Source organism: Propithecus coquereli, unplaced genomic scaffold, assembly GCF_000956105.1.
Source record: "Propithecus coquereli isolate 6110/MARCELLA unplaced genomic scaffold, Pcoq_1.0 Scaffold608, whole genome shotgun sequence".
In the NCBI taxonomy this organism is placed as follows: domain Eukaryota; kingdom Metazoa; phylum Chordata; class Mammalia; order Primates; family Indriidae; genus Propithecus; species Propithecus coquereli.
Window position 1 is genome coordinate 1,401,880 of NW_012152041.1, and position 10,140 is coordinate 1,412,019.

General features: G+C 38.8%; 1 protein-coding gene across 1 annotated transcript in view; it reads left to right on the forward strand.

The window, feature by feature from the left end:
* ZCCHC6 (zinc finger, CCHC domain containing 6) overlaps nucleotides 1-10,140 on the forward strand; it is a 67,227-nt gene that overhangs the window by 50,917 nt on the left and 6,170 nt on the right. The window contains exons 25-26 of the mRNA XM_012659387.1: nucleotides 2,126-2,241; nucleotides 3,406-3,731. Of these exons, the coding sequence (XP_012514841.1) occupies nucleotides 2,126-2,241; nucleotides 3,406-3,731 (442 nt within the window). The remainder of the gene's footprint in view (nucleotides 1-2,125; nucleotides 2,242-3,405; nucleotides 3,732-10,140) is intronic.

A 10,140-nucleotide genomic window follows, 5' to 3' on the forward strand; every position in this document is an offset into this window, starting at 1 on the left:
GCTCAGGCTGGTCTCGAACTCCTGAGCTCAAACAATCCGCCCACCTCGGCCTCCCAGAGAGCTAGGATTACAGGCGTGAGCCACCGCGCCCGGCCTACCACCACCATTTTTAAATGTCCCTGGGTGGAGGTTTTTTATCAGGAGAGCAGAGAGAGATAGACTTAGGGTGGGGAAATTAATAATTTTGCTGCTACTTCTTTTCCTTGGGTAACACATACCAAGGAAATGAATACCAGCACTGAAGCAACTTTGAAAATGAAAAAGAGAAAAACTACACCCTTAAACCCTCAGATAGCTTCTTAATAGAGGTGAATTTAAATTTGTTAAATTCTTGGTTTTCTCTTTGATACCTTTTATTCCTGATTCTCTGTGCCAGCCTTTGTAGGTAGCTTTGCTGTTCAGCTAGCACTCAGCTTTATGCCGGCCTCAGCCAAGCTCAGTTTATACATAGCTATGCACATCCTCCACTCTCCTGATGTGAATCTGCATTTTCCATTCTGCTTGCAAGGGAATAATAAACCCTCTTAACAGGACTGGGAGAATGACAATGCTGCCTGTGCTAGAGAACTGTCTGTTCTTATATAACCCAATACTCAGGTTTCTAAGGAACCACAGTTATTGAAAACAAACCAAAATGTTATTTAATAGAAAATATATTTCAGTGAGACAAAAATGGTTAGGGACTAGATGATTTTGCTAAGAATAAAGTCATTTTTTCTGCATCAACTTCCTTAATAAAGACTTTTTAATTAATATTATTTTAAATTGACAAGTAACAGTTGTATACATTAATGTGGCACAATGTGCTGGTTTTTTTGGTTTTTGGGTTTTTTTTTTTTTGGGACCGTGTCTCAGTGTGTTGCCTGGGCTAGAGTGCTGTGGCAACAGCCTATCTCACAGCAACCTCAAACTCCTGGGCTCGAGCGATCCTCCTGCCTCAGCCTCCCGAGTAGCTGGGACTACAGACGTGCACTACCACACCCAGCTAATTTTCTCTATTGTTAGTTTTCCAGCTAATTTCCTATTTTTAGTAGAGAGGGGATCTTGCTCTTGCTCAGGCTGGTCTCAAACTCCTGACCTCAAACAATCGTCCTACCTCAGTTTCCCAAAGTGCTGGGATTACAGGCTCGAGCCACCAGCGCCCGACCAACAATGTGTTTTAATACATGCATACAGTGTGGAATGATTAAATCAAGCCAATGAACATATCCATCACTTTGTTTACTTACCATTTTTTGTGGTGTGACATTTGTATTTACTCTCTCAGTTGTTTTGAAATATATAATACATTCTTACCATAATTGCCCTGTTGTGCAGCAAACCTCAAAATCGATTCTTCCTGTCTGTCTGAAACTTTGTTCCCTCTGACCAACAACTCTTCATTCCCTCCCACCCCGCAATGAAGACTCATTAAACATCCAGTGTTGGATGACATCTGCACATCTGTTTTTTGCCGGATATTGCCGTGACAGTCTCCTACAGACAGTGCTTCTGAAACTTGTTTAAACAAATCACCTGGTGATTTTGTTACAAAGCAGACTCTGATTTGGCAGGTCTGGGGTGAAGCCCATGATTTCGCATTTCCAGAAGCTCCCAAGTCGTGCCAATGCTGCTGGTCCCCACTTTAATTTTAGTAGTAAAGAGGCCAAACCATTATCTTTCCTTTCTTCTGTTATTTTTCTGTCAAAAGCCACACGAAAACAAAGCAGCAACACATAACTCTTTTCTTTTCCTCAATATAATCTGTGTAATGCAAATCATGTTCCTCAATTCATTAGGTGTTAGCCTTTACATTTTATGAGAAAACAAAGCCTTTGTACCTGGCTTTACTTTCTCACAGGTCCTGGGGGAAGCAGACTCGAGGGGAGCTGTAATGTGATTATTTAAAAATGTGCTTAAACCTTTAGGATTAGGGTTGAACTGCATGACAAAAATGGATTTAGATAAAATTATCCTGAATTAGACCTTGATGGTTTCAGATTTTGTTTTGAAGTAAGCGGTATAAATACTTGTTGAAAATAATTGTATGTCAGCATTAATATGTAAGATCACTGTTTAATGTCTAGTTATATATTTTGATTTTACATTTAATAGTTGAGGCTTTTATATATTTCTGTTCTTCTAGGAGTATTTTTTTGATCCAGATGTGCTAACTGAAGGAGAGCTGGCCCCAAATGATAGATGTTGTCGAATTTGTGGGAAAATTGGGCACTTCATGAAGGACTGTCCTATGAGGAGAAAGTAAGTAAATGTTCCAAAGGGGTGATTTCGTTTTTATTTTCTTACTCCAGTTTTTAAATGAGGTTCTATTGTAACAGAAAATAAGCTTGTATGAAATCCAGCATTTTTCAGATAAACGTTTTGTTGTTTTTTGTTTTTTTAAGAAAATGAAGTGATTTAAAACATGGCTTTAAGTACAGATGACTAGGATTGACTCAGGGGTGCAGGTGACAGTCTTGTAGGCCTGATCCCCTTTCCTAGTTTTGGTCATGACCCTAATCATTAATTAGCCTCTCCAACAAGGACAGAAGAAGAAAAGAAGAAACTAAAATTCTTTTCTCTTACAGTAGTGAGAAGTTCAGAATCTTTTTAGTCAGTGAATAGTGAAATGAGTTTTTTCAGGATTTTAATTACATTTCTAATGTACAATAACTGAGATGTAGCATGTTGGGATTTATATTCATGAACAGTTTCCTAGAATGCAGGACCTTCGTTTGTGCTCAGCCTAAGCCTTAGTGATTGCTACAAGTAGGTCAGTTTGGTCACCCTCCTTTCTTCTGGTGATGCTTGTAGGGAGGAAAGAGGAGCATGTTTTTGATTGCTTGCTTGAGACATGTTGTTTGGGGCGGTAATAGTGGTGTTTTTAACTGTACAATAATATTCTTATTTTAAAACATGCTACTCAAATTAAGTCACCAGAAGGAATTTGAGGAGCTCTTTTTTTAGTGCTTTTTCTTGTTATTCAAATAATGGTCAGTGATCACACACAGCAAGGGAGAAATGATATTGATAATTTAAGAACACAAATCTCCTTGTAACAACCATTGTTCCTTTGTGAACTTAAAGTTTCACATCTCAAATTTCCAGTGCCTAGTAAAGAATGCTAATGCACCAGAAAGGCTATTCAAAAAACCACTCCAAGGACAATTTGACTTTCACTGAACCAAGGAGTCCCACTAATTGCAAAAATTGGTTTTATAGTACTAGAGTGATTTTGAAAATGAAAAATTACACCCTTAAGCCCTGAAGTAACTTCTTAATAGAGAAGATGGACTTTGGTTTGTTAAGTTCTTGCTTTTCCCTTTGATGCCTTCCATTCCTGATTATCTCCTAACTCTGGAGCTGGCTTAATATTGTGTTAGGTTTCTATTAAGATTTTTCCTACTAGTATGATGTCTTCTGCAGAGTGAGGCGACGGCGAGATCAGGAAGATGGCCTGAACCAAAGATACCCTGAGAACAAAGAAAAAAGAAGCAAAGAGGACAAAGAGGTTCAAAACAAGTATACAGAAAGGGAGGTGTTAACAAAAGAAGATAAGCCCATGCAATGCACACCTCAGAAAGCCAAGCCAGTGAGGGCAGCTGTCGACCTGGGGAGGGAGAAGATTCTCAGGCTACCAGTGGAAAAATGGAAGAGACAGGATGACAAAGACTTAAGAGAAAAACGTTGTTTTATTTGTGGAAGAGAAGGGCATATTAAAAAGGAATGCCCACAGTTTAAAGGCTCTCCAGGTAGGGACACCTATCACACCTTGATGTTTGCACTAACATCGCAAGGGAAATCTCCTTTTTAGAATTATTTAGTATTTTCGTTACGTTCATTTCTTCAACAAATATATTTACTCAAAAGAGATTTTGTTTTTAAGAAAGTGAAATCCCCCTCCCCCTTTAATTCTGATCCTCTGTACATCTTAAACTTACTCCTGGCTTTATCTAGAGTCTTATGAAAGTCATTTGGTGGGCTTTTCTAAGATTATCAAGGAAATGAAAGTCTAATCACCCCTAGTGCCTGAACGATATAGCCTCAGTGACCAGAAAACGAGCTACAACTTAAGCTTTGCTACTTAGTATGTGCACTTTTGAAATCAAATCACTGGCCAGCCAACAGGGGAGGCAGTAGCCCCGGTTAAGTGAGGACACTAGACCGTGTTTGCAGGCTCACAGTGAGCCACTCGTAGTTTTGTCTCTATGCGCACAGGCACATGCGTGGAAAAGGGAACAGAAGGAAGCATGCTGCATGGTTAACACTGGTTATATCTGCGGAGGGGAATTACGGAGGATTTTTTCTTTAGATTTTATTTTCATTTTCTACAAGTAAGCGTGATCATTCTTATGATGAGGAAAATATATATTATCAGTAGTTCAAAATCATGCACAAATCTTGCTCCCTTGAATCGTTGGATGTGAATTGGCCGTTTTTACTAAATGGGCGAAGTGTCTCTTGTGGGCACCTTTTCAAGAGTCTATTATGCGTAAGGGTACCTTGTGTGTGTACAATAAGCTATAATTTACAAAGCAATTTATACATTCTCACTTTGTTTCTCAGAATAAATTTGTGCAAGTGGATGGAATTTGGTAAGCATAGAAAAGAAACCCTGGGGAGTAATTTTTTCCTTTTCTAATTGAAGTAGTTAACCTCGTTGCTGTCCTTAGGGTGTATGTGTTTGGGAATAGCATTAAAAAAAAGAGTCGGCGCTTCTGTGCAATTTCCTTAAATACTCTGGTGTTTATAGTTCTTGGAACAACAGTACCTTTCTCCCATTTTATTTTATCATATTCACCAAAATAGTGTATTATCTTTTTCAAGACAAGATTTTTAGATCGCCCATTCCTGGTTTTTGTTTTTTTTTTTAGGAGCTTTATACAAAAAGAAATATATTTTTAAAATTTTTATCTATTATTTTTAAAATAGGACTTAAATGTTTATGGGCGAAACAGCTTTGGCTAGCTCACATGGGACATACACCAGAATAAAATGATTTTCTTTTATGGTAATAAAGGAAAATGTGTTTAAGTGAAATTTAAGTAAAAACAATTGCTAACATTCATTGAGCCTTTACTGTGTGTCAGGCACTATTTTAAGTACTTTACATGGATAATCTCATTTAATTTTCACAACAGCTCTGTTAAATGTGATGGCATTAATATCCCCAGTTCACAGATAAGGAAAGTGTAAATAATGTAGATATAATTTAAATCATTTTACCAAAATTATTTTTGTAGGCTGCTGGCTGCTCTTCATAAGAACTCAAGGTCTGTGTTTACTAATAGCATGAAATAGATTATCATTGTGTTTCTCTTGGGTACAACAAAGTGGTGAAGTTGCCCCAGCTTTGATGATTTCTTTTTTCTAGCTAGTAGCAAGTTTTGTTTTTTGTTTTTTTTTTTTTTTGAGACAGAGTCTCACTCTCTTGCCCAGGCTAGAGTGCCGTGGCGTCAGCCTAGCTCACAGCAACCTCAAACTCCTGGGCTCAAGCAATCCTTCTGCCCCAGCCTCCCGGGTAGCTGGGACTACAGGCATGCACCACCATGCCCGGCTAATTTTTTCTGTTTTTAGTTGTTTGGCTAATTTCTTTCTATTTTTAGTATAGAGGCGGAGTCTCGCTCTTGCTCAGGCTAGTTTTGAACTCCTGAGCTCAAATGATCCACCCGCCTCGGCTTCCCAGAGTGCTAGGATTATAGGCGTGAGCCACCGTGCCCAGCCACAAGTTTTAAGTTGTTTACTACTGTTACTAGTGAAGCTCTCCAAACAGAGCAGTGATTCTGGCAGTCCGAGGGTGCAACAGCAAATCAAAGATGGGGGGCGCATACCCTGGTGGCAGGGGGATTATCAGACCTAAGGATGAGCACACATCTAGGAATGCAGTTTCTTCAGAATGCAGTATTCACACATCGAAGTGAGTAGTCCTCATGTTATGAAGTGAAATCAGAAGGGAGGAGTGGGGATAGAGTATGGTGAATTTCCTTCAGTAGCAGTTGAACACAATCAGCTTCTTCCTGTCTAAAAATTATGCACCTACCTCTCATTTCTTCAAATATATTAATTTTTTGTTTGTACAACGTCCTGAGGGTGCTTCTATCATACCAACAAAAAAATCTTTCTGTGAAAGTTTGCAAACAGAGCTACTGCTTTCAATTGAAAGTAGGAAAAAAAAGTGCTGATTTCTTTTTTAGGTATGACTAAATCAGATTATGTATTTGGATCCCCTTCATCACCTAGCCCTTTGAGACCAACTGGTACATTTGTTCAGGTAAACTTCGCGCAAAACTGAGAAGGAAGCCTGTCTGTCATCTCTTTATTCAAGAGACACTTACTGAGTGCTCGCCCCTCTGTGCCAGGTCCCCAGCGAGGTGCCGGCAGCCCCGGGCCCTCCTTCCTTCTGACTAACCCTTAGCGCTCCTCTGCGCCACTCACATGCAGTGCGTGGTGAGGTTTGCTGGGCACTGGGTGGCAGGGCCTTGTTTAACTATTGCAGCTTATGTGTCTTGCTTTTCAGTTAACTTGCAAAATTCCGCTACCCACACAACTAACTTCAACTCTCCTTGGATACGGTTTCGGTTTTAAGGCTGTTTCAGATGCTATTCCTTTCGATTTTGTAAGCCAGTGTATTTCATTTTTTAGGCAGTGCTTTTACATGAAGACAAAAAGAAACAAAACACAACAGTTTTTTTGAGTCCCCAGTCAGGTATGTGGGTTTAAAAAAAAAAAAAGCGTGTTATTTTATTTACTGCGTACTTTACCACATGCCTTTTGCACTCTTCTTTGAATAAGTAGTTTTAACAGGGATGGACATCAGAATCACTTGGGGTAACTTTTAAAAATACAGTTTCCTGGCCTCCACCTTCATTTCCTAAATCTGATTCTTCAGTGGTTATGCCTGGGCCTGTGTATTTTGCAAACATTCCTGGTGACTCTTCTGCCACCCCTGAGTAGTAACCATAGTCTTCAATTATTTGTTCCTCCCCCGTGCTTTTTGTTTCTGCTTTGAAATTGCTGCTGTCTTAACCAGCAGTGTTTTCTCCTCCTGGAGATTATTTGCTATGCACCAAAACAAGGAAAGAAAGTAATTGTTAGCCTGAACTCCACTCCTCACCTCTCAGCTACGCCATTTTTTCACTCCTTCAGCAAATATTTACTAAGCTTCTCCCTTCCTAAGTGCAGGGCACTGGCCTCAACACTAAAGATACCTCAGTGAGCAAGCAAAGCCCCTTCTCTCATTGACTCTACATTCTTGTCAGAAGATACAGACAATGAGGAAATGCGTAAATATTATTTCACGTGGTGGCAGATGCTAAGAAGAAATGCAATGCAGGAAAAGGGAAATAGAGTGTCGGACAAGGATGCAGCCTCTCTGATAAAGTAACATTTAAGCAGAGAATCAAATGGAACAAAGGGGCAAGTCGGGGGGAAATTGGGATTGGACTGTTACATGTAGAGCTGAAAACAGTTCTTGTCCTGCAGCGTCACTGAGGCAGTGTGGCAAGAGTGGAGTGGGCCAGCGGGTGAGCAGTAGGAGGTGAGGTCACACAGCGAATGGGTCTGAATTGTGAAGTGTCTTCAGCAACAGTAGCAACTGGAGTTTTTTTCTCTAAGTTAGATGAGAGACCATTGCAGGGTCATAAGCCAAGGAGTGATGTTCTTTTAAAAGACTTAGGCTTTTGTGCAGGGGCAGGAGTGGAGACTGAGAATAACAACTAGGAGGCTACCACAGTAGTTCAGGAGAGAGAGATGACTGGTCATATTCTGGAAGTTTTGAACGTAGCACCAACAAGATTTGTTGATGGATTAGATGGTAAAGTATGAGAGAAAAGTGAGTCAGAGATGACAGTCCAATTTTTGGCCTAAACACTGGAAAAATGGAGGTTGAATTTACTGCTCAGGAGAAGACTCAGAAAATAGAAGGTTTGGAGCAGAAATAGAGTTCTATTTCAGACATGTAAGTTTAAGGTACCTTTTGGATACCTGAGTAGAGATGTTGAGCAGCCAATTTCGAGACTCCAGGACAATAAACAAAAGAGACCGAGACAAAGTGGTCAGTGAGGGTCATCTCTAAAGTCCACTGTGTCCGCTGGGAATTGGTTCTAGGATCCTTGTGGATGCTAAACCCGCGGATGGCCTAATCCCTTGCAGGCCCCCTCCACATCCACAGGGAACCTGTTATTAACAGGAGAAAAATTAATAGAATTATTGACTTATTTAAGTATCTGTCAATAGCAAGATGAGTTATCTCAAGTAAAAAATGATATAGATAGAACTAGGCATTTATTTTTTTGATGTGTGAATTTTACAGTTTTGGGGGGTTTTAAACAATTGAGGAAAACATTTGAAATGGCATCAGATCCCTTTATAATAAAAATTTAAAAGAAAGATAAATAGGCAGATAAGTAGATTCTATGAGAAAACATTAGAGAACTGTGTCTTGGGGAGGTTTGTAATTATTCTCAGTGGAATGCATGGACTTAAAAATAAGAGTTTGGTGGGCGCAGTGTCTCACGCCTGTAATCCTAGCACTCTTGGGAGGCCGAGGTGGGCGGATCGTTTGAGCTCAGGAGTTCGAAACCAGCCTGGGCAAGAGCGAGACCCCGTCTCTACTAAAAATAGAAAGAAATTAATTGGACAGCTAAAAGTATATAGAAAAAAATTAGCCGGGCATGGTCGCGCGTGCCTGTAGTCCCAGCTACTCGGGAGGCTGAGGCAGAAGGATCGCTTGAGCCCAGGAGTTTGAGGTTGCTGTGAGCTATGATGACGCCACGGCACTCTAGCCTGGGCAAGAGAGTGAGACTCTGTCTCAAAAAAAAAAAAAACACAGCATCAGACACAGACACATCACTCAGTAAATTATCACTTCCCTTTGTTATTGTAGTGAACAGAAAGTCTCCAACCTTGCTATAATTTATTTCTTCTAATTTATAGGACAAAACAACCTATGTTTTTTCATTTATTCCATTTTGATCTTGGCTTGAAATCTTAAAAACTGGAAATGCTGTAAGAGATTGGTGGTTAGCTTTTCATCCTCATGAGGATGTATACTTCAATAACTTTGACCAGAATTGATCAGAATTTTAAAGCCTACTGATTAAAAACAAAAGCAGAAAACCAGTGATCTTTATGATAAATTTAGAATAATAGAAATACTTTTTAAAATAGTGTGGGGAGATTTCATTGTCAGATATAACATTATTTACTAATCATTCCTTATTAATAGACTGACTGTTTTCAAATATTTGGTATATCAGTGTCTTCAAAACTTTTTTTACTTACCTACTCTCTCCCAAAATATTGAAAACTCATATATCATCTTACACATTTTTTAAGTCGATATCTAAATTTTTCATTATAATTGCCAAGCATGTAATTTTGAAGGGGAGTGTTATAAATACTGACATTTTAAAATAAAATGTTTACATCAGCTTTAAATGTGTTAAATGAAATACAAGTATCATTGCTTTTTCATACCCACCATTATTCACTCACAGCTCTTCTTTAACAGACAGAAATTTTATATTATTTCCCTTTCCTCCTTGAATTCCTTTGTTGTACTTCCTCTACAGTATTTTATCATAAAATGATTTATTTTTATTATATATATTTGCAAGTTTATCATACTTATCAGCAATAAAAATATTTATATAAATTGGAGTTTTAAGCTTTTTGTTAAATCTCAAAGTATAAAAATTTCTCCTACGATGAGTTTTCACATTTATTAGCATATATAATTGATCAAAACAAATATTATAAATTTTGGTTAAAATTACTTTTTATGTTAAGTTACTGAAATTACTTTCATTCGATGAGAGAGATGGGATTTTCCCTCCATTTATATATCTTTGGATCAGTATTTCTTACTAGGTGAGTTAAACAGTGTTCCTTATTATTAGTTTGGCAACAGAAGACATATTACAGTGCCACTCATTTATTTTGATTCCTTAATTATATGACCAAAAATCACATAGCGATGTATCTTCAAAAATTATTTGTTTTGTTTGTTTGTTTGTTTTTTTGAGACAGAGTCTCACTCTGTTACCTGGGCTAGAGTGCTGTGGCGTCATAGCTCACAGCAACCTCAAACTCCTGGGCTCAAGCGATCCTCCTGCCTCAGCCTCCCGAGTAGCTGGGACTACAGGCATGCGCCACCATGCC